At 40.5% G+C, this 23,686-nt stretch overlaps 1 protein-coding gene and 2 non-coding genes across 3 annotated transcripts; all 3 read left to right on the top strand.

Annotated features, from left to right (window-relative positions):
• Positions 1 to 8,466: 8,466 nt before the first annotated feature.
• LOC112447220 (U6 spliceosomal RNA) lies at positions 8,467 to 8,573 on the top strand. Its single transcript, XR_003035322.1, has one exon. It is a non-coding gene; the product is annotated as a U6 spliceosomal RNA (small nuclear RNA).
• A 3,782-nt stretch (positions 8,574 to 12,355) lies between these two features.
• On the top strand, positions 12,356 to 12,459 carry LOC112447223 (U6 spliceosomal RNA). Its single transcript, XR_003035325.1, has one exon. It is a non-coding gene; the product is annotated as a U6 spliceosomal RNA (small nuclear RNA).
• Positions 12,460 to 20,456: 7,997 nt separating this feature from the next.
• LOC781224 (H3 histone, family 3A-like) lies at positions 20,457 to 21,293 on the top strand. Its single transcript, XM_005208216.5, has one exon. The coding sequence runs from the start codon at positions 20,570 to 20,572 to the stop codon at positions 20,978 to 20,980; it is 411 nt and encodes a 136-aa protein (XP_005208273.3). The 5' UTR covers positions 20,457 to 20,569; the 3' UTR covers positions 20,981 to 21,293.
• The last annotated feature ends 2,393 nt before the right edge of the window (positions 21,294 to 23,686 follow it).

Genomic DNA, 23,686 nt, shown 5'->3' with positions numbered 1-23,686 from the left:
AGCCAGCCTTGCTCTACAGTGTCATTTAGGGACCCGGAACTCTTTCTACAAATACTTCTCCATCTGCTCCTATGGTGTGTCTGTCCCCTGTCTTCCAGGACATCGTGGTTCCAGCACAAGGGAAGTGGGAAAGAGGAAGTGAAGGGAAAGCAGTTTTCTTCTGAGTATGACTTGGAAGTCACACACACCATTGCCATTCCTATGAAGAGAAGTGAAAGTAGTTCAGTCATGTCCAGCATTTTGCGATCCCATGGACTATAGCCCTCCAGGCTCCTCTGTCCGTGGAATTCTCCAGGCGAGAATACTGGAGTGGGTTGCCATTCCCTTCTCCAGGGGACCTTCCTGACCCAGGTATCGAGCCCTGGTCTCCCACATTGCAGGCAGATTCTTTACCATCTGAAGGCACCAGGAAAGTCCCCAGCTCAGCCATAACTTCATCATACAGTCTCAACAAGCTGTCTAAGGAACTGAGAATGTAGGGTTCAACAAGCCAGCCATGAGCTCATTGGAAACTCAGAGAAGACTTGATTCTTTGCAATCTCTACCTTGCTTGGTCATCACATAAACATCACATTCTTAATCATCAGACCATATGTAATACCTAGGTTGCAGAAATGGAAAGTTATTTTATTTATTTTTAAATTTTATTTATTTATTTATTTTACTTTACAATATTGTATTGGTTTTGCCATACATTGACTTGAATCCACCATGGGTGTAGATGTGTTCCCCATCCTGAACCTCCTTCCCACCTCCCTCCCCATACCATCCCTCTGGGTCATCCCAGTGCACCAGCCCTGAGCACCCTGTATCATGCATCGAACCTGGACTGGTGATTGGTTTCACATATGATAATTTACATGTTTCAATGCCATTCTCCCATATTATCCCACCCTCGCCCTCTCCCACAGAGTCCGAAAGACTGTTCTATACATCTGTGTCTGTTTTGCTGTCTAGCATACAGGGTTATCGTTACCATCTTTCTAAATTCCATATATATGCGTTAGTATATTGTATTGGTGTTTTTCTATCTGGCTTACTTCACTCTGTATAATAGGCTCCAGTTTCATCCACCTCATTAGAACTGATTCAAATGTATTCTTTTTAATGGCTGAGTAATACTCCATTGTGTATATGTACCACAGCTTTCTTATCCATTCGTCTGCTGATGGACATCTAGGTTTCTTCCATGTCCTGGCTATTATAAACAGTGCTGCGATGAACACTGGGGTACATGTGTCTCTTTCCCTTCTGGTTTCCTCAGTGTGAATGCCCAGCAGTGGGATTGCTGGGTCATATCGCAGTTCTATTTCCAGTTTCTTAAGGAATCTCCACACTGTTCTCCATAGTGGCTGAACTAGTTTGCATTCCCACCAACAGTGTAAGAGGGTTCCCTTTTCTCCACATCCTCTCCAGCATTTATTGTTTGTAGACTTCTGGATCACAGCCATTCTGACTGGCATGAAATGATACCTCATTGTGGTTTTGATTTGCATTTCTCTGATAATGAGTGATGTTGAGCATCTTTTCATGTGTTTGTTAGCCATCTGTATGTCTTCTTTGGAGAAATGTCTGTTTAGTTCTTTGGCCCACTTTTTGATTGGGTCTTTTATTTTTCTGGAGTTGAGCTGCAGGAGTTGCTTGTATATTTTTGAGATTAATTCTTTGTCCGTTGCTTTGTTTGCTATTATTTTCTCCCATTCTTAAGGCTGTCTTTTCACCTTGCTTATAGTTTCCTTTGTTGTGCAGAAGCTTTTAATTTTAATTAGGTCCCATTTGTTTATTTTTGCTTTTATATCCAATATTCTAGGAGGTGGGTCATAGAGGATCCTGCTGTGGTTTATGTTGGAGAGTGTTTTGCCTATGTTTTCCTCTAGGAATTTAATAGTTTCTGGTCTTACTTTAGATCTTTAATCCATTTTGAGTTTATTTTTGTGTATGGTGTTAGAAAGTGTTCTAGATTCATTCTTTTACAAGTGGTTGATCAGTTTTCCCAGCACCATTTGTTAAATAGATTGTCTTTTCTTCATTGTATATTCTTGCCTCCTTTGTCAAAAATCAGGTGTCTATAGGTGCATGGATTTATCTCTGGGCTTTCTATTTTGTTCCATTTATCCATATTTCTGTCTTTGTGCCAGTACCATACTGTCTTGATGACTATGGAAAGTTATTTTTTAAAATGTGTATAGAAAGCAACTCAGAAAAATTCTAGGTGGTAGAGAATAAGATGAAAAATAGTTTGTATAAATAGGTAAGCACAGTTTGGTAGTAGTGGGATGAACCCAATTTTAGATTCTGTAAGACTTGGGGTCTAATTTGCCTCTGACATTTACTGGTGTGTGAAGGTGGGCAATTTACTTAAATTCTCTCAACTTTGGATTCCTCATCTGTAAAATGAAAGTGACAACCAACACTTACTTTCAGAATTATTTTGGCAATTAATTAGACAAAGTATATAATGTCTATAAAACATGTCAAGTTTGACATTTCCAACACCAGACTCTCAATATTCTTTCCCAAACCTGCTTTTCTGATAGTCCTGCCTGTCAGAGTAGATAGGCAACTTCATCCTTCTATCTTCCCAGGCTAAAATCCCTGGAGTTATCATTATCATTTTCCATCTTCATATATAAACCATCAATAAATCCTGTCCACTTGCCACACAAACCACATCCACTATTCAACCACATCTCACCACTTGCCCTGCCACAACCCTGCTTCCAGTCATCATTTTGCTTTGCCTGGATCATTCCAACAGCCTCTTAAGTGTTCTTCTTGCTTCTTCCTGAGCCTCCTACACTATCTTCTAGCAGGCAAAATCATCTTTTTAAACATAAGACTGATTATGTTCAGAGCCTTCCTCTGTTGTCTCAGAGTAAATCCTTCACAATCTGGCCACCTGTTGACTCTCTGACCCCATCTCTTATTATTCTCATGATTTTAAATTCAACTGGAGTCTGAAGATCATAGATTAATACCTATAAAGCAGCTGGTAAAGTGTGGCTGGGATTCATCTATTAATGCTCTTCTCTAGCCAGAGCAATAGGGAAAAGAAATATTCAACATTTCACTGTGTTGAAGACCAATATTTTAAAAAAGCATTGAAAGAAAAGTGAAAGTAAAGTCGCTTAGTCGTCTCCGACTCTTTGCAACCCCCTGGACTGTAGCCCACCAGGCTCCTACATCCATGGAATTTTCCAGGCAAGAGTATTAGAGTGGGTTGCCATTTCCTTCTCCAGGGGATCTTCCCAGCCCAGGGATTGAACCTGGGTCTCCCACATTGCAGGCAGATGCTTTACCATCTAAGCCAATTTTATTTTGAAAAATGCTCCTTACGAATTCCCTGGCAGTCCAGTGGTTTGGACTCTGTGTTTCCATAGCAGAGGGCATGGGTTCAATTCCTGGTTGGGGAACTAAGATCCCACATGCCATGTGGTGTGCTAAAAAAAAAAAAAAATTCTTCTTGTCAAAAGAAGCATTTGGAAAAGCAGCCGAGGCATCATTGAGACCTCAACTTGAATGACCATCTCATCTGAATCAACCTCTTTATCCTGTCATTCGTCACTGTATTATATTTCTTCCATAGCACCTCCCAGTTCAGTTCAGTCTCTCAGTCATGTACGACTCTTTGCAACCCCATGAACTACAGCATGCCAGACTTCTCTGTTCATCACCTACTCACAGAGCTTGCTCAAACTCATGCCCATCGAGTCAGTGATGCCATCCAACTGTCTCATCCTTTGCCGTCCCCTTCTCCTCCCACCTTCAATCTTTCCCAGCATCAGGGTCTTTTCCAATAAATCAGTTCTTCACATCAGTGGCCAAAGTATTGGAGCTTCAGCTTCAGCATCAGTCCTTCCAATGAATATTCAGGACTGATTTCCTTTAGGACTGACTGGTTGGATCTCCTTGCAGTCCAAGGGACTTCAAGGTGTGGTCTTCTTCAACACCACACTTCAAAACCATCAATTCTTTGGTGCTCAGCCTTCTTCACAGTCCAACTCTCACATCCATATGAGAGAGTCAGTTCCTAGGCAAGTTGATAAGGAGTCTAGGGGTCCCCAAGGAAAGAGGGGTCTGGAATTCTCAAGGAGGAAGAAAGGACAAACTTTTTTTCTTTCTCCACATTCCTTAGGATTATATAACAATAATGTATTCTGCCTAAGGACAGTCTCTGGATTAAACCTTCTGTTATCTTAAAATGTAAATTATGGGAGTAGACCTCGTCTTTACAAGGATGTACCTTGCCTGAGGACAGTGTTATCTTAAAATGTAAATTATGGGAGGAGGTCTGATGAGGTCTTTACAACCTCCAGACATTCTTTGGATTATATAACTTCATTGTTAACACTAGCAAGCAGGTACTCTTGCTGCCCCCTTCTGATGCCTATGTCAGAAGCTTTCTCTGTCTCCTTTATACTTTAATAAAACTTTATTACACAAAAGCTCTGAGCGATCAAGCCTCGTCTCTGGCCCCGGATTGAATTCTTCTCCTCCGGGGGCCAAGAATCCCGGTGCATTATTCAACAACAACCTTTCACATACATGACTACTGGAAAAACCATAGCCTTGACTAGACAGACCTTTGTTGGCAGAGTAATGTCTCTGCTTTTTAATATGCTGTCTAGGTTGGTCATAACTTTCCTTTTAAGGAGTAAGCATCTTTTAATTTCATGGCTGCAATCACCATCTGCAGTGACTTTGGAGCCCAAAAAAATGAAGTCAGCCACTATTTCCTCTGTTTCCCCATCTATCTGCCATGAAGTGATGGGAACGGATGCCATAATCTTAGTTTTCTGAATGTTGAGCTTTAAGCCAACTTTTTCACTCTCCTCTTTCACTTTCATCAAGAGGCTCTTTAGTTCCTCTTCACTTTCTGCCATGAGGGTGGTATCATCTGCGTATCTGAGGTTATTGATATTTTTCCCGGCAGTGTTGTTAGTATTAGAAGCACTACATTTATTGTCATTTTCTCAGTATTCCCAAGGACAACAGATGTTTAAACATGAAAACCTAAGGTAAATTGTTTATGTAAAATGCATCCATAACAGAATTAGAATAAATTTAAAGGAATTTAAAGGCAAATAAAATTATAAAATTAATTTTTAATATTTATGGAAGCTATCAGATTCACACGTTTTCTTTGCAGTAACCCTCTGGTCATATTTCTGTGGGGTGTCCTTAGTAGCTGTGTGCTTCTCGTCCCAACTCTTCATTCAGTGATATCACACCTGTAGCATGAAACCTGCCATTGAGGGAGTATTTACAGAAGAAGTGTATTTACAGTATTTACAGGATAAGGGAAAAATCCAAAAAGTCAGATTTTGGAACCCTCCCATCCTGGGAGAGCTAGCTGTTAAACATTTACCATCTCATGGCCGAACTTAGCATTTGCTAAGTTTACTATATGGAAATATATAGTAAGAGGTATTTTACAAACCTGTTAGGAATTGTGGGAAACTTGAGCCATAAGTTCAAGAACAACTAAGCAAGTAGGAAAAAATGAAGCAGTTATTATCTCTGCTGCTGTTTAGTCTCTAAGTCATGTCCGACTCTTTGGCGACCCCCTGGACTGTAGCCCACCAGGCTCCTTCTGTCCATGAGATTTCCCAGGCAAGAATACTAGAGTGGGTTGCCACTTACTTCTCCAGGGGATATTCCTGACCCAGGGATCAAACCCAAGTCTCCTGCATTGGCAGGTGGATTCTTTACCACTGAGCCATGAGGGAGGCCTAATTATTATCTCTAGGAAAAGCAAGACATATAAATATACTATAACTGTAATACATTATCTGACTCAGCTAGGGGCAAAATCTTACATAATCATTATAATGAAAGCACTGAGGACTTCCCTGCTGGTCCAGTGACTAAGACTCTGTGCTCCCAATGCAGGGGGCCTGCATTCCATCCCTGGTCAGGGAGCGAGATCCCACGTGACACAACTAAGGGTTCAAATGCCGCCACTAAAGATCCCTCATGCCACAGTAAAGACGCAGTGCAGCCAAATAAATAAATGAAGATTTGTTTAAAAACGAAGCACTGTGTGCATGCTAAGTCGCTTCAGTCATGTCCAACGCTGTGCACCCATGAACTGCGGCCTTCCAGGTTCCTCTGTCTATGGGATTTCCCAGGCAAGAATACTGAAGTGGGTTCCCCTGCCCTCCTCCAGGGGATCTGCCCATCCCAGGGATGGAACCCCCATCTGCCTGAGTCTCTTGCATTGCATTATTTACAACTAGCGCCACCTGGGAAGCTCCAGGTCTCCGCATTGCAGGCAGATTCTTTACCATCTGAGGTACCAGGGAAGCTGAAAGCACTGAATATGGATTTAACCAAAACTAGAATATAAATTTTTTGGAGGAAGAAAAGAGGGAAGGAGCTCTGTGTAAGGGAACTAAGATCTTCACCTGTTGCATTGGAAGTGGTTGACAGGCATGGGAATGTCCCCCTCTCGGACCTCTAGATGCAGGGAGCATGTCTACCCAGTGGGTCTAGTCGCTGCACTTTGAAATTGACCACTATAGCTATGTGGAGATCACTCTTCCCATGGGCTGCTTCCAGCCAATGACTGGGAGATAGGGCATCCCTCCAAAGGGTGACTGTGACTCGAGGACTCCTCATTGACCTTGCTGGCCTTTCCTTAGGGCTGCTCTGTGATCTAAAGCGACTCTACCCCATCTTCTGCCCTTCCGTGTCTCTTGACTTAGTAAGATCTGCAGGCAGTCTAACAGCATCTCCCAAGCTTCTCCCAGGTCCCTTTCCATTTTTCCTCACAGGCATGTTCTGGAATAAAATTTTCTCTTTTGTGTCTGCCTCTTGGAGGGTCTGAACTAACACAGAAGTCAATTAATAATACCTAAAATGAATGAATCTAATGATTATAGATATATGTATTTCTTGAAATACACATGTAAATATCAGAAGAAGTAGCTAAGAACAGTAGAAGTGCTGAAGGGCATATATTTTTAACTCTTTAGCACTACTTGACTTTTTAATATGTGCTTATATTAACTATTTTTTAACTTTATTTTATATTAGAGTATAGTTGGTTAATAATGTTGTGATAGTTTCAGGTGTATAACAAAGTGATTCAGTTATGTGTATACATGTATCTATTCTTTTTTCAAAGTCTTTTCCCATTTAGGTTTATATTAACTATTTTGGGGCTCCCCTAGTGGCTCACATGATAAAGAATCTATCTGCAATGCAGGAGACCCAGATTCAATCCCTGGGTCAGGAATATCCCCTGGAGAAGGAAATGGCAACCCACTTCAGTATTCTTGCCTGGAGAATTCCATGGACAGAGGGGCCTGGCAGGCTGCAGTCCATGGGCTTGCAAAGTGTCGGACACAACTGGGTAACTAAGCACATAAAACTATTTTTAAGTAAGTTGTCTAAAAGTTAAAGGCCACTGCTCTAGATATTGGTTGCTGTTGATTGTTAAGGGGAAACAAAACTTCATCTACACTTTATCATCTGTTTTTCTAGCAATGACTCCTTTCACTTTCTTTTTTAATTCAACAAACTCCTAGCAAACAGCTCCTCCCAGAGGGAGCAAAATGATCTGCCATCTAAGTGCCCACTCCAGGATGAAAGTGCTAGTGACCATGCCCTTGAGTTATTTTTTCCACATTTAATATATGTGAAAGAATAATTTTTAGAAATGTCATTTTTCTTTTCTTGTCTTCTCCTCACTTCAGGTAGCAAAGCCCTCATTATGAGTTTGGCTTGGGGATTTTTGCAAATGCCATCAAATTTGTATAAACCTACTAGAACTAGAACACCTTTTCACATAAAAATGACAGTTTACTGAAACACTGTATTTTATTATCCCAACACAGCAATAAGACCATTCACCATCTTCATGATTGGTTCAGTTATGTCTGACTCTTTTCGACTCCATGGACTGCAGCACACCAGGCTGTCCATCACCAACTCCTGGAGTTTGCTCAACCTCATGTCCATTGAGTCAGTGATGCCATCCAATGATCTCATCCTCTGTCATCCCCTTCTCCTGCTGTATAGCAAAGTGAATCTGCCACATGTATACATATCATCTTCATGATCATTAGGGAGGATTTTCCCATGTTGTGCTCATCTTTATGAAAATGTCACCTAATCCTAAATCCTTTTCATTTTTCACTGAAAAATGTAGTGGGAAATTCTAGTTAAACGGATAGATTAAAACATAAATTTACCACCATTCCCTCTCATAACTCCTCTAGAATGGCAATGAAGGAAACTTTAAAAGATGTAAAGTCAGGGGAAAAAAAAAAAAAGATGTAAAGTCACAGGGTAAAAAAAGATTGCAACAGAGAAGAGAATACACAAAGCAGATGGATGAGTGATAAGTAACAGCAGAACAGAGAATCCTGAAACCTCACCCTCAGAGGGCTAAACCTGAAAGAAATAAACTGACATTTGCACCTGACTTTTGAGGAAATTAAAGTAAAACAAGCAAGCACAGGGCTCGCTTCATTAGCACATATACTAAAATTGGAATGATACAGAAAAATTTTGTATGGCCCCTGCACAAGGATGACACTCAAATTTGTGAAGCATTTCGTATTTTTTGGATTTGAAGATTGGGACTGACCTATATACACTCAGTTCAGTTCAGTCGCTCCGTCATGTCCAACTCTTTGCGACCCCATGAACCGCAGCTACTGTGTAAAAAGCAGATAACGTATAAGAACCTACTGTATAGCACAAGGAATTCTACTCAATGCCCTGGGTGGCCTTCCTTCCTAAATGGGAAGGCAATCAAGGAAGAGGGGATGTATGTACACATATGGCTGATTCACTTTGCTATACAGCAGAAACTAACACAACATTGTAAGACAATTTTACTCCAATTAAAAAATTTTTTTAATAAATTCTCTGTTAAATGCCTGATTTGCATGTGCCACAAATTCTGTGGAATATTCTTATATGGATTTGAACTGTCTTCATTAAAGTAATCTTTATGCAATCTGATTAAACCATTTTTAAGATCCCCTGGTGGCTCAGAGGGTAAAGCGTCTGCCTGCAGTGCGGGAGACCAGGGTTCAATCCCTGGGTTGGGAAGATCCCCTGGAGAAGGAAATGGCAACCTACTCTAGTACTCTTGCCTGGAAAATTTCATGGACTGAGGAGCCTGGTAGGCTACAGTCCATGGGGTCACAAAGAGTCGGACAGGACTGAGTGACTTCACTTTCACAAGATCCCCTGGAGAAAGAAATGGCAACCCACTCCAGTATTCTTGCCTAGAAAATTCCATGGACAGAGGAGCCTAGCGGGCTACAGACCATGGGGTCAGAAAGAATCTAACACAACTTAGTGACTAAACCACCTCTCATGAGCACTTTTAAAAAATGCAAATATAATGATATCCTCAAAGATTTAAGATATTGTATAAGATTTAAGATATCCTTAGAACAAGAAAAATGTGCTAATGAACTTTTAGAAAACAAAAAGAGAAATCTTGGAAGTTAAGTGTAATATTACAGGTATTAAAAATGCAATAAAAGGATTAGAAGATAAAGCCACAGAAATTAGAACAAAGAGTGAAAGAGAAGTGGCTCAGTTGTGTCCGACTCTTTGCGACCCCATGGACTGTAGCCTACCAGGCTCCTCCATCGGTCCATGGGATTTTCCAGGCAAGAGTACTGGAGTGGGTTGCCATTTCCTTCTCCAAGGGGATCTTCCTGATCCAGGGATGGAACTCGGGTCTCCCAAATTGTAGGCAGACGCTTTTACCGTCTGAGACACCAGGGAAGTCCAGAACAAAGAGACAAAGATTTAACATAGAAGGAGAGAAAAATTAGAAAACAGGAGAGCCAGAGGAGTTCCAGAAGACAGAGCAGAAACAAGAAGTATAACTTAAAAATCCCCTATTTATTAGTCATGAGTTCATTTGTTCTCTTTTCAGTGAGTGTCTTCTCTATACCATTGTGACAGGTGTGAGAACATGGCAGTGAGCAAGAAACCAGTAGAATTCCTTATCTCGTGGAGCTTACTCAGAAAGGAAGGCTGTGACTTCTTAGGTAGAAAGAGCCCAGTGAATATCATGAAATAAATGAAAAATGTTGACAGTAAGACACACCATCATGAAATTTCAGAACACTAGAGATGATTAAAAAAAAAAAAAAAAACTCCTAAAATCTCCCAGAAAGAGAAAATCTTTTATATACAAAAGATTATGAATGAAAAAAAAAAAAAAAAGGCTTCTCAACATTCACACTAGAAGCTAGAAGGCAATAAAACAATGTCTTTAGGATCCCAGGGGAAATTTCCTACCTAGAATTAAATTTCCAACCTAACTATTAATTAATGTGAGGGTGGAATATAGTTATTTTCAGATATCCCCAACTTTCAAGGTGGCTCAGTGGTAAAAAAAAAAAAAAAAAAAAATCCACCTGCCAATGCAGGAGACTCAGATGTGGGTTCGAATTCTGGGTCAGAAACATCCCCTGGAGTAGGAAATGGCAACCCCCTCCAGTATTTTTAACTGGTAAATTCCATAGACAGAGGAGCCAGGCTATAGTCCATGGGGTTGCAAAGAGTTGGACACGACTGAGCACACACATGCAAACTTTCAAAACCTTTACCAATCATATGTCCTTTCTTGGAAAGCTACTAAAAGAGGTTCTTCACACAATGGAAGGTGAACCGAAAGAGACGTACCATCTAGAAAATAGAAACTTCAACATAGGAAGGCAAATAAAATTCCGGGACAGGAGCTGTGTGTTAGACCCGATGATGGTGATGCATGTGTGCTCAGTCATATTCGACTCTGTGCGACTGACCCCATGGCCTCTAGCCCACTAGGCTCCTCTGACCATGGAATTTTCTAGGCAAGAATACTAAAGCAGTTTGCCATTTCCTACTCCAAGGGATCTTCCTGACTCGGATCAAACCTGCATCTCCTGTGTCTCCTGCATTGGCAGGCAGATTCTTTTCCACTGTGCCACCTAGGAAGTCCCTAGACAGCAAGCAATCTCCATTAGAACAGAAGGTCAGAAAGCTCCAGGGGACAGCTGTTCGCAGAAAGAGGAAGGGGTGGGGATGGGAGTGGGGGATGGGTAGGCAGAAAGAAAAGCAAATTACTTAACTGATATATATATATAACTTAAGAGGAGATTTACCCTGCTCTCAAGAGTTATGAATGAATAAAGGGTGAATGGATAAATAAAGAGTATCAACTATACTTCATTGTTTTTTTTGAAAAAAAAAAAAAAACAAACATTTTCTTTAAAAGGCAATTATTAACTCTTGTGGTGGGGGACTGTACAGGAAAGGAAACGTACCACAGGCTCATTTGTGAATAATGCTTACACGGTCATAATAATGTAAACTCTGAATATTCATTTGACTAAAAGGATCAAGAAACCAACACAATATTATAAAGCAATTACCCTCCAATTAAAAATAAATTTAAATTAAAACAAGGATCATATAACTATATTGGGAGGTTAGATGGTAGAAGACTGCTCAAATTTAGAGAAGCTGTTGGAGGTGTAAGATAGTGACTTTGTAGAAAGCAATTGGGAATATGTAAAATGAGAAGGAAAAAACCTCAAGAAATAGTAGTGTGAGCATATTATTTAGAAATGGAAATAAATTCCATGAATAGCTCATTGAAACAAATGTTTCTTCTGATGAAAACAATGGTGGTGGGGATGAGTATGACTACGGACACTCAAGCCATGTTAAAATCTGAGTATATGTATTTCTCTGATTAAAAATTTAAATTATAAAAAGGGAAATGGTCAAAAATTGATGCTGCTTAGAGCAGTTGTCAAAAAGTATGCAGTAAAATATAAAAATAATTGCCCAATAAAGCTATTTTACTTAACAGTAAAAAAGCAGACTTCTTCAGTTAGTTCTGTTGGGGGAGTGTGTAATTTCCTCGGTTCTGTCTCGCCACAGCAAGAATTTGAAGCAGTGGATGGACCAGTGTTATAGCTTGGTTTTATTTAGAAAGTAAAGGAAAATACATCCTCCAGGTATGAGGGCAGGCCGAACCAAAAGGCGAAAAAGGAGAGAAGCCTCCGGCTCAATTTTGGCTTCTCTTTTTATGTTTTTTTCTCCTCCCCCTGAGCCTGACCTATGTAAGTTGGGCTAACCAGGAGGGCAGTTTGTTTTACCTAAGGTCCTCATTCCGGTCCTCAGACCTTCCTTTATTCTATTTTCGAGGGCTTTTCCCTTCTTTGTCTTTTAGCCACCGCCATTTTGGACTCCCTTTTCCTATTCTAACTACCTAACAGTTCAAACACTCATCTTTTGAATCTGAAGGCAGAGCAAAGGAGTAAGTCATCTAAGAAAATACGTACTGGTCCATGACTGTGGATCAAAAACAAATCAGGAAGGATCCTCGTTTTTGGCAGCTCATAAATTAAAATTGGAATGACACGGAGAAGATTAACATGGCTCCTGCACAAGGCTGACACAAAAATTTGTGAAGCATTTCATATTTGGGGGGAGTTTGGGATTAGCAGAGGCAAACTATTACATATAGCATGGATACACACCAAGGTTCTACTGTACAGCATGTGTATCTGAGTCACTGCTGTACAGAAGAAATTAGCACGACATTGTAAATCAACTATACTTCAGTAAAAAAAAAATTTTTAAAGAAAGAATGAAATCAGAAAGGGCTTCAAGCAATTTGGGCAGTGGGTCTACAGTATATCATTAAATAGGCATGAGGTTCTGATCTGCCTTCTGTTCACCATTTCTAACTATCATGGAAGTCTTGTTTGCAAGGGAACTCAGAGTCATTTGGCAGAACTCGTCATCTCTTCCTTCCTAAAAAGGAAGTGGTGTAAACTTGGTGGTGTCCAAAAAAGGGAGCAGAAACAGTGTTAAATATCTGTAGAGCCTTAAAAACAGAGAAAGATGGGAGTCAGAGAGAGAAAGAGACAGAGTGAGAGAGAAAACATGTGCTTTAAACAGAATCTTCTGACTTAGCAATTTTTGTTTTATTATTATATAAACCTTGAGCAAAAAAAAAAAAAAACTCTTTGAAGCTCCATCTGGAATGAATCTACTACTGGGCCAGAAAAATGACTCAGTAAATTCTCAAAGTATTTGAAGTAAAAGAGTACTATCCTTTAAATTCCTTCATCTAAATTTTGACAAAATAAGTAAAACACAAAGATTCTCCAAGAAAGAGAGATAATGGAATAAACAAAAAGAAGAAAACCTCCTTTCCTCACACCAGGGATTAATGATACAAATGACAGGAATAACTGGATTTCCTTACAATCCATTCTTAGCCACATATCTCATTAATAGTTTGTCCTCCCTTTCACTTACTGAGTAGCGTTGTGTTAGTTGCTCAGTTATGTCCTACTCTTTGCAACCCCACGGACTGTAACCTACCAGGCTCCTCTGTCCATGGGATTCTCCAGGCAAGAATACTGGAGTGGGTTTCCTTCTCCAGGAGGAGAAGCCATTTCCTTCTCTAGGGGGATCTTCCCAATCTGGAGATCGAACCCAGGTCACCTGCATTGCAGGCAGATTCTTTACTGTCTGAGCTAGAGGGAATTCAAACTTAATCAGATCACATCAGATCAGATTAGTCGCTCAGTTGTGTCCGACTCTTTGCGACCCCATGAATCGCAGCACGCCAGGCCTCCCTGTCCATCACCAACTCCTGGAGTTCACTCAGACTCATGTCCACTGAGTCAGTGATGCCATCCAGCCATCTCATCCTCTGTCGTCCCCTTCTCCTCCTGCCCCAAATCCCTCCCAGCATCAGAGTCTTTTCCAATGAGTCAACTCTTCACATGAGGTGGCCAAAGTACTGGAGTTTCAGCTTTAGCATCATTCCTTCCAAAGAAATCCCAGGGCTGATTTCCTTCAGAATGGACTGGTTGGATCTCCTTGCAGTCCAAGGGACTCTCAAGAGTCTTCTCCAACACCACAGTTCAAAAGCATCAATTTTTCAGTGCTCAGCCTTCTTCACAGTCCAACTCTCACATCCATACATGACCACAGGAAAAACCAGAGCCTTGACTAGATGAACATTTGTTGGCAAAGTAATGTCTCTGCTTTTGCATATGCTATCTAGGTTGGTCATAACTTTCCTTTCAAGGAGTAAGCGTCTTTTAATTTCATGGCTGCAGTCACCATCTGCAGTGATTTGGGAGCCCAGAAAAATAAAGTCTGACACTGTTTCCACTGTTTCTCCATCTGTTTCCCATGAAGTGATGGGACCGGATGCCATGATCTTCGTTTTCTGAATGTTGAGCTTTAAGCCAACTTTTTCACTCTCCACTTTCACTTTCATCCAGAGGCTTTTGAGTTCCTCTTCACTTTCTGCCATAAAGGTGGTGTCATCTGCATATCTGAGGTTATTGATATTTCTCCCGGCAATCTTGATTCTAGCTTGTGTTTCTTCCAGTCTAGCGTTTCTCATGATGTACTCTGCATATCAGTTAAATAAACAGGGTGACAATATACAGCCTTGATGAACTCCTTTTCCTATTTGGAACCAGTCTGTTGTTCCATGTCCAGTTCTAACTGTTGCTTCCTGACCTGCATACAAATTTCTCAAGAGGCAGATCAGGTGGTCTGGTATTCCCATCTCTTTCAGAATTTTCCACAGCTTATTGTGATCCATACAGTCAAAGGCTTTGGCATAGTCAATAAAGCAGAAATAGATGTTTTTCTGGAACTCTCTTGCTTTTTCCATGATCCAGCAGATGTTGGCAATTTGATCTCTGGTTCCTCTGCCTTTTCTAAAACCAGCTTGAACATCAGGAAGTTCATGGTTCAAACTTAATAATGTGCATCAAATGGAGATTTTCTTTCAGAGCCTATGTAACATCCTCTCTCAGAAGAGAAGAGCCTCAGGGCTTCAAATGGCCTTTTTAGCAAGAAGGAAATAGCAACAATGATTAAGTAACTCTTCTTCTGTTCCTCTTCTCTCTTCTCATATTGAAGTATAATTGCTTTACAATGTTGTGTTAGTTTCTGCAGTACAGTGACCAAGTGAATCAGCTATATCTATTCATATATCGCCTCCCTCCTGGGCCTCCCTCCCCTTCACCCCCCTCCCACCCGTCAAGGTCATCACAGAGCACTGAGCTGAGCTCCCGCAGGTTCCCACTAGCTATCTGTTTTACACATGATAGGGTACATCCCTATCTAATCTAATCCTAATCTCCCAAATGGTCCTACCCTCCCCTTACCCCGCTGTGTCCACAAGTCTGTTCTGCACATCTGCATCTATATTCCTGCCCTGTAAATATTTTCATCTGTACCATTTTTCTAGATTCCACCTCGCTATCTGAAGCCAGTAGCATGTTTTCACATCCTGATCTCCCTATCCTCAGGGCTCACCTTAGGGAATGGCTGAAGTCTGATGGCTGTTAGATGGCAGCTTTCTTTCGTTCCTGAGTTCCTGGGGTGCTGCAGTTCATGGGGTCGCAAAGAGTCAGACATGACTGAGCAACTGAACAACAACGAATGGCCTTAGAGGCTCAAACAGCGACATTAAATAAACATAAGCAAGATGTGAGGTAAAACAATCTTTCTCCAAGGATAAAAATCCACCTAAAACAAGAATTCCAATACTTTGGCCACCTGATGCAAACTGACTCATTGGAAAAGACCCTGATGCTGGGAAAGATTGAAGGTGGGAAGAGAAGGGGACGACAGAGGATGAGATGGTTGGATGGCATCACTAACTTGATGGATGTGAGTTTGAGCAAGCTCCAGGAGTTGGTAATGGACAGGGAAGCCTGGCATGCTGCAGTCCATGGGGTCACAAAGAGTCGGACATGACTGAGTGACTGAACTGAACTGAAAACAAGAACTCTGGATAAAAACAATTCTAGAATAGTCTCAACTTGTGCCTAACAAATGTAATTATTCATACTTGAACTCTAGCCTTTTCTAGTCCTGTGGCCACTGCTGAGTTTCCCAAATTTGCTGACTGATGCTGAAGTTGAAGCTCAAATACTTTGGCCACCTGATATCAAGAGCCAGCTCATTGGAAAAGACCCTGATGCTGGGAAAGATTGAATGCAAAAGAAGAGGGTGGCCAAGGATGAGATGGGTAGACAGCATCACCGACTCAATGGACACGAATTTGAGCAAACTCTGGGAGATAGTATGTGCGTCCTAAGTCACTTCAGTCGTGTCTGACTCTTTGCGATCTCATGGACTATAGCCTGCCAGGCTCTGTCCATGGGATTCTCCAAGCAAGAACACTGGAATGGGTTGCTGTGCCCTCTTCCCGGAAATCTTCCCAACTCAGGGACTGAACCTGTGTATCTTATGTCTACCTGCATTGGCAGGAGGGTTCTTTACCACTAGCACCGCCTGGGAAGCAGGACAGGTGTCCATGGGGTTGCAAAGAGTTGGACATGACTTGGCAACTGAACAAAAGCAACCTCTTCTAACTTTTTCCTGTCCTCAAAACAGTTTCAGGATTATTTCTAGAGCCTCTGCTCTCATAGACAAGATGGAGAAAAAGAAAGGATGCTGCTTTCATAGTGCAGTTTATAAAATTGCTGTACTTGAATGAGCTGAAAAGCAGTGATCCAAAAATTTTCAGACTTTGCTCAACAGTAGCATCATGTAAAGGAAGTGACTAGGGGAATTGCTACTCTGAGACAAACTCTAACCAATGGGGAGGAATAACTTGGTGAAATGGAAAAGACAAGAATCTTGGGAGAAAATTACATGTCAGTATTAGAAATAGAATGAAGAGGCAAGGACTCATGAGGCACACAATTGCTATCTTTACATATTTGAAGAGCATCCATGTGGAAGAGAGATTTAGACTGTTTTATTTATCCCTAAGAAGCAAAATTCAGTCCAGTGAATAGAAACTGCAGGGTAATAGATTTCAGTTATTGTAAAGAAATAACTTTCAAAAACAGTGCTATTCAGTAAGGTGTACTTACTATAAGTTGTATAGAATGACCACATAAATTACATTATCAGTAGTATAGACTGTCATAATTAGACCAGGAACATTATTTTGAATCTGATTAGGTTGATTTTTATAGCTTAATCAAAGAACAATCTCAAAGTCAGGCCACAGCTCTGTGTAGTGAAAATGTCTTGAATTTATTTTTAAATAACATTAACCCTAATATTAATATGGGGTTTATGTAACCCACCTATAATATGGCAAGAAAATGTTAATATAAATTAAATAATGGAGAATACATTTTCTGCTTGAGCAAGTCTTATTTGAATATAAGACTGAGTTGCTTGTTTTACAAATTTTTCTCTTGTTTCTTTTGTTCACAAAGCTTAAGTGAAGGAAAGATGTTTTAAAAAGAAAAAAACACTCAGCGCTATTCAAAGATTTGATAACTATAATTATCTGTGCCAAGTTTTTTTTGTTTTGTTTTGATTTTCATCTCCTATTACACAAAAGTAGAGAAAGTTACTGTTACAGGTGGGAAATTCTGTTTGCTAGGGTTGTCCAAGTCATGACTGGGAGGCCTTGTGGTTAGAACTGATCCTATAAGCAAAGGGATATTTAGCTCTGTATCGGTATGTAACGAACTACTCCAAAGCTTAACGACTTAAAAAAAAGATATAGCAAGTCCCCTATACACAAACCTTCAAGCTGCAAACTTTCAAAGATGCGAATGTCCTTCCACATGTCCAATCATGTGGGTTAGTTCACGTGTCTGGCATACATTGTCACAGGCGTGCATCCCCTACAAATGGCTTTGCTTTTGTGTACTTTACCACACAGTACTATATAGAGCACAGTAGTACAGTATCTTTATTTCAAGCCCAGGATGTCCAGAAGCAAGTGTCAAAGACCAATGATGTAGCTGGTACCGCTAAGGAGTGCCAAGAGATGACCATAGAAACAAAAGTGAAAATATTTGAGGCTGGAGCTTGCCCTCCGTTTCTCATTGCTGATGATCCTTCAGCTCTGCCATCTCCCACCTCCTCTCCCTCCTCCAGTCAGTAACTCTTCTTGCCTGTTCACTTGATGCCAGTTCTTGTATGCCAGCTGTTGTTCTGCACTACTGTAATTTTCAAAGTACTGTACTGTAAGATTAAAAACATTTTCTTTATTTTTATTCACTTTTTATGTGTTATTTATGTGAAAAGTTATTATAAACCTATTACAATGTAGTACTATATAGCCGATTGTGCTACTTGGGTACCTAAGCTAATTTTGTTAGACTTACACACAAATTGGACTAACTAACGAATGTGCTCTCAGAACAGAACTTATTCATACATAAGGTACTTAATGTGTTTACTTAGCTCATAATTCTATGTATGAGCACTTTGATCTAAATTTAATTGGACAATCCTTTCCTGATTATGTTTGCTCCTGTGTCTACACAGTAAAGAGGAGGATCTTAAGAGAGTGAGAGGAAATGTACAAATTACTAGCAGAACATTGCTGCATCTTATTGGCCGAAGCAAGTCACAAGGTCACCCAAGATTCAAAGAGAGGGGAAACAGATTTCACATTTTAATGGGAGGAGTTGAAAAGTGGTACTGTAAAGGGCCTGGCTACAAGGAAGATGAAGGATTGTGGTCATTTTCATAATCTTGTACAAAAATGTCCCAGATGGCACTAGTGGTAAAGAACTCACCTACCAATGCAGGAGATGCAGGTTCAGTCCCTGCATCGGGAAGATCCCTGGGGAAAGAAGTGGCAACCCACTCCAGTATTCTTATCTGGGAAATCCCATGGACAGAGAAGCTTGGCAGGCTAAAGTCCATAGGGTCACAAAGAGTCAGACATGACTGAAGCAACTTAGCATGCACGCATGTACAAAAAAGTCACTCAAGGATCTTCAGCAGTGGAATGTTGCAGTCAAATAAGTGTGGTAGAATTATCACTCGAGCAATATGTTGAAAGCCATTTCTTTGATATCCCTCAACTTACACTACAGAAAACACACAAGTTATACACAAGACAAGTTAGTCTTGTCTTTGCATGGTTCTTATACTCACAAAATTCAGTTACCACAGGATAGCTAAATAACACCATCACCCAACAACATGGGTTCAAGCTCTGTTATCCTGGTACAGTTGGTTGTTGTTGTTCAGTCACAAGTTGTGTCCAATTCTTTGTGATCCCATGGATGGTAGCATGCTCTTCTGTCCTCCTCTATGTCCCAGAGTTTGCTCAAATTCATGTCCATTGAGTCAGTGATGGCTATCTTACCATCTCATCCTCTGCCACCCCTCTTCTCCTTTTGCCTTCAATCTTTCCCAGAATCAGGATCCATTCCAATGAGTTGGTTTTTTGCATCAGGTGGCCAAAGTATTGGAGCTTTGGCTTCAGCAACAGTCCTTTCAATGAATATTCAGTGTTGATTTCCTTTAGGACTGACTGCTTTAATCTCCTTGCAGTCCAAGGGAGTCTCAAGAGTCTTCTCCAGCACCCTGGTACAGTAATTGAGTATAATTACATAGAGTACTAACTTTACTGCTTGCTTTTTAACCCACAAATCACTGTGTAAGTAATTGATGTACACATGATCAGTGACCACGTCACTTCTTTTGAAGGTTGTCAGTGATTGGTCATTGCGTACCTGCAATTTAGTTCACACTTATACAGCAAAAATGCAGCTGTGTGGTCCTCTCTTGTCTCCTAGTAATATACCCCTGTGACATCTGTCAAAAACGCATCTTTGAAAGAGGGAATTGGCTAAGAAAGATGGTGATGGTTTAGTCACTAAGTCGTGTCCGACTCTTGTGATCCCATCGATGGTAGCCTGCCAGGCTTCTCTGTCCATGGGATTCTCCAGGCAAGAATACTGGAATGGGTAGCCATTTCCTTCTCCAAAGGATCTTCCCGACCCAGGAATCGAACCTGGGTCTCCGGCATTGTAGGCATATTCTTTACTGATTGAGCCATGAGGGAAGAAGAAAGATGAAAATACAACAAATAAACAAAAAGTAATATTGCTAGATATAAAATTCAAATCAAACATAAATGGAGTTATAAAGAAAGCGTGGGCCATGGGAATGTTGACATTATATATGCAGACAGAAAGGAAACTTAGCGAAGGCAAACTTATTGACATAAATGAAGAAAGCAGTTGTAATAAAAAGGATAAAGATGTTCCAAGGGAAAAGACAATAGCAAAACAAACTTCACATTAACGCAACTGTCAAAGATATCCGACAACACTGAAAGCACAAAGAATAAAATTTTGGAAGCTGATCCAAACTTACAAAAAAATATGAGAATAAGCCAAAGCACAGAAAAGTTGGTCATTCCATATTGTAAGTTCTGCAATAAGAAAGCAAGCACTATTCAAACGATTTGTGATATGTTTTTAACAAACACTTAAATTCTCAATATGTTTAATGTTTTAAATCACAATACACTAAATAAATATTAGTTTTACTATTTTTCAATTTTCTTATACATTCATAACCAACAGTTAAACTTTTTAATGTTTTGACAGAAAGTCACAGAATGCTTGCAGTTCTTCCTATTGAAGATTGCTGTTTTTTTCAATTGTGTTCGCAGCCGCCGCCGCGCCGCCGTCGCTCTCCAACGCCAGCGCCGCCTCTAGCTCGCCGAGCTCCAGCCGAAGGAGAAGCGGGTAAGTAAGGAGGTCTCTATACCATGGCTCGTACAAAGCAGACTGCCCGCAAATCGACTGGTGGTAAAGCACCGAGGAAGCAACTCGCTACAAAAGCCGCTCGCAAGACTGCGCCCTCTATTGGAGGGGTGAAGAAACCTCATCGTTACAGGCCTGGTACTGTGGCACTCCGTGAAATTAGACGTTATCAGAAGTCCACTGAACTTCTGATTCGCAAACTTCCCTTCCAGCGTCTGGTGCGGGAAATTGCTCAGGACTACAAAACAGATCTGCGCTTCCAGAGTGCAGCTATTGGTGCTTTGCAGGAGGCAAGTGAGGCCTATCTGGTTGGCCTTTTTGAAGACACCAACCTGTGTGCTATCCATGCCAAACGTGTAACAATTATGCCAAAAGACATCCAGCTAGCACGCCGCATACGTGGAGAACGTGCTTAAGAATCCGCTATGATGGGAAACATTTCATTGTTTAAAAAAAAAAAAAATTCTCTTCTTCCTGTTATTGGTAGTTCTGAACGTTAGATATTTTTTTTCCATGGGGTCAAAAGGTACCTAAGTATATGATTGCAAGTGGAAAATAGGGGACAGAAATCAGGTATTGGCAGTTTTTCCATTTTCATTTGTGTGTGAATTTTTAATATAAATGCGGGGACATAAAGCATTAATGAAAGTCAAAATGTTTCAGTGAACAAGTTTCAGCAGTTCAACTTTATAACAATTATAAATAAACCTGTTAAATTTTTCTGGACAATGCCAACATTTGGATTTTTTTAAAACAAGTAAATTTCTTATTGACTGCAACTAAGTGGTGTTTGTAGCATTTTTATCATACAGTAGATTCCACCCACTCGCTATACTTTTCTAACTGAGTTGCCCTACGTGCAAGTACATGTTTTTCATGTTGTCTGTCTTCTGTGCTGTTCCTGTAAGTTTGCTATTAAAATACATTAAACTATAAAAAAAAAAAAAAGAAGAAGATTGCTGTGCATGGTTTCAGCCAACTTACTCATTTTATGGTCCCATAGTACTGGGCAGAGAGGATTCCCTGGTACAAGAAAGTTCCTTCTAAGTTCATGAGATTGTTCTTCATTTATAATTACCAGATTTGAAATCGTTTTGATCAGTAAACAAAAAATTAGATATTAGGAAAAACAAATTGAGTTTTAGTAAATAAAAGTAATTTTAATTAGAATTTATCCCGTTGTTGCTGTTCGGTTGCTCAGTTGTGTCCAACTCTTTGCAACCCCAGGGACTGCAGCATGCCAGACTCCTCTGTCCTCCACTATCTCTAGAGTTTTCTCAAATTCATGCCCATTGATTATTCGGTGATGCCATCTTTTCCAGCATCAGGGTCTTTTCCATACTAGTCCCACAGCTTCAAAAAAAAACAAAAAAAATCAAACCACTATCCAATAAAATGTTCCCAGAAAGAGAACTGCTTTTCCCCAAACATGACTCCAGAGCCTATGGTAATGATGCATAATGAGCAACAAGCAGATCTTTATCAAGAATCAAAGCTTCCTGCTATAAAGTAGAAATCAGTTACGGCCTCATTTAAAAAGAAATGCTTCCAGGCTTAAAAGCACGCCAGCTGTTGGTGGTAGAGGCTCGCTGCCTGTCTTGGTCCCAGCGTACTCTGTTTATATTGATCCCTCTGGTCATCTGAGCTGGAGGAATAAATAAAAGCCCCTCAAAGACCACTTCTTCAGTAACTCTTCCATGCCCTTATTGTTCAGTCCCAAAGTACTGGTGAAAGCATTAAGGCTGAACAGCAAATTATGCGTCCAGCAAAACAAGTTCACACACCAAAAAAAAGTTTGGAAAAGATAAATGACTTAGCATTCCTCTCCCACAACTAAATGGATCAAAATAAATATCCATTTAAAAAAAAAGAAGAAGAAGAAAATAGGAGAAGTAGTGAAAATGCAAAAGGGAGCCTTGTTTATATTAAAAGTATCTTCTGAGATTCTCTTCATACTGAACCTGAAGTCACTCAGTTGTATCCGACTCTTTGCGACCCCATGACTGTAGCCTGCCAGGCTCCTCCACCCATGGGATTTCCCAGGCAAGAGTACTGGAGTGAGTTGCCATTTCCTTCTCCAAAGGATCTTCCCAACCCAGGGATCGAACCCGGGTCTCCTGTATTGCAGGCAGACGCTTTACCATCTGAACCACCAGGGAAGCTGTGAAGATATGAAGTTACCCTTATAATCTAAATATGGAGTTGGGTCTTTTTCAGTTTGTTTATTTTTTCTGCCTCTGGGTCGTTGTTGCTTTCTCTAGTTGCGGTGCATGGGTTTCGCATTGCGATGGCTCCTCGTTGCAGAACGCAGGCTCTAGGCCCAAGTTCTTCAGCCGTTGCAGCATGCAGGCCTCAGTCCTCACGGCATGCAGGCTCCAGAGGGTAGGCTCAGTAGTTGTGGCACACAGGTTCTAGTTTCTCCAAAGTATGTGGAATCTTCCCAGACTAGAGATCAAACTCATGTCCCCTCTACTGGCGGGCAGATTCCTATGCACTGTACCACCGGGGAAGTCCACGGAGTTGTTTTAATGTAATAAGAAAACTATCACATTTATGTATTGAACAAATATCTACATAGATTTTACTATATGCCAGGCACTGTGCTGAGCACGTAATGAATATTCATTCTGGGAGTCATCTCAACAGCTCTTTTAGGTATTTTTATGTATCTCATTTTAGAAGAAACTGAGGCACGGAGAGGTTAAGAAACTTGCCCCATATCACATTACTAATGCAGTAAAGCTGGAATTTGAACCCAGGTAGACTGGCAACAGAGGCTGTGCTCTTTTTTCAGTGTGTTGTGAACTGTTATTTTTTCCATCCAGTAGTCTAGTTTGGTATGTTTTTGTGTCTCTTTTCACATCCCTCCCACTGATCTCTGTTTGTTCTGCTGAAACTTGGAAAACATTATCTTCTTTACCCATCTATAGGATCTTGGATCTGATTCCTAATCTATGATTTTCACTCAGCATAATGGTCTACGAACTTTCAATGAGATCACATTGTATATAAGAAAGAGATGTGGTTTTGTTTCCTAAAGAGACAGAGGTCTATGTTTATAAAGTGACAGTCTTTGAAGAAATAATTATAGTCATCCAATTCCAGTACCATCATGTACCAGG

The sequence above is a fragment of the Bos taurus genome, chromosome 6 (assembly GCF_002263795.3).
Source record: "Bos taurus isolate L1 Dominette 01449 registration number 42190680 breed Hereford chromosome 6, ARS-UCD2.0, whole genome shotgun sequence".
Taxonomy (NCBI): Eukaryota; Metazoa; Chordata; class Mammalia; order Artiodactyla; family Bovidae; genus Bos; species Bos taurus.
Note: the sequence above shows the minus strand (reverse complement) of the source record. Positions and strands in the feature narration are given on the sequence as shown.

What these genes read in the sequence shown, in the direction of transcription:
- LOC781224 (XM_005208216.5), top strand. Translation starts at nt 20,570, where the DNA reads ATGGCTCGTACAAAGCAGACTGCCCGCAAATCGACTGGTGGTAAAGCA.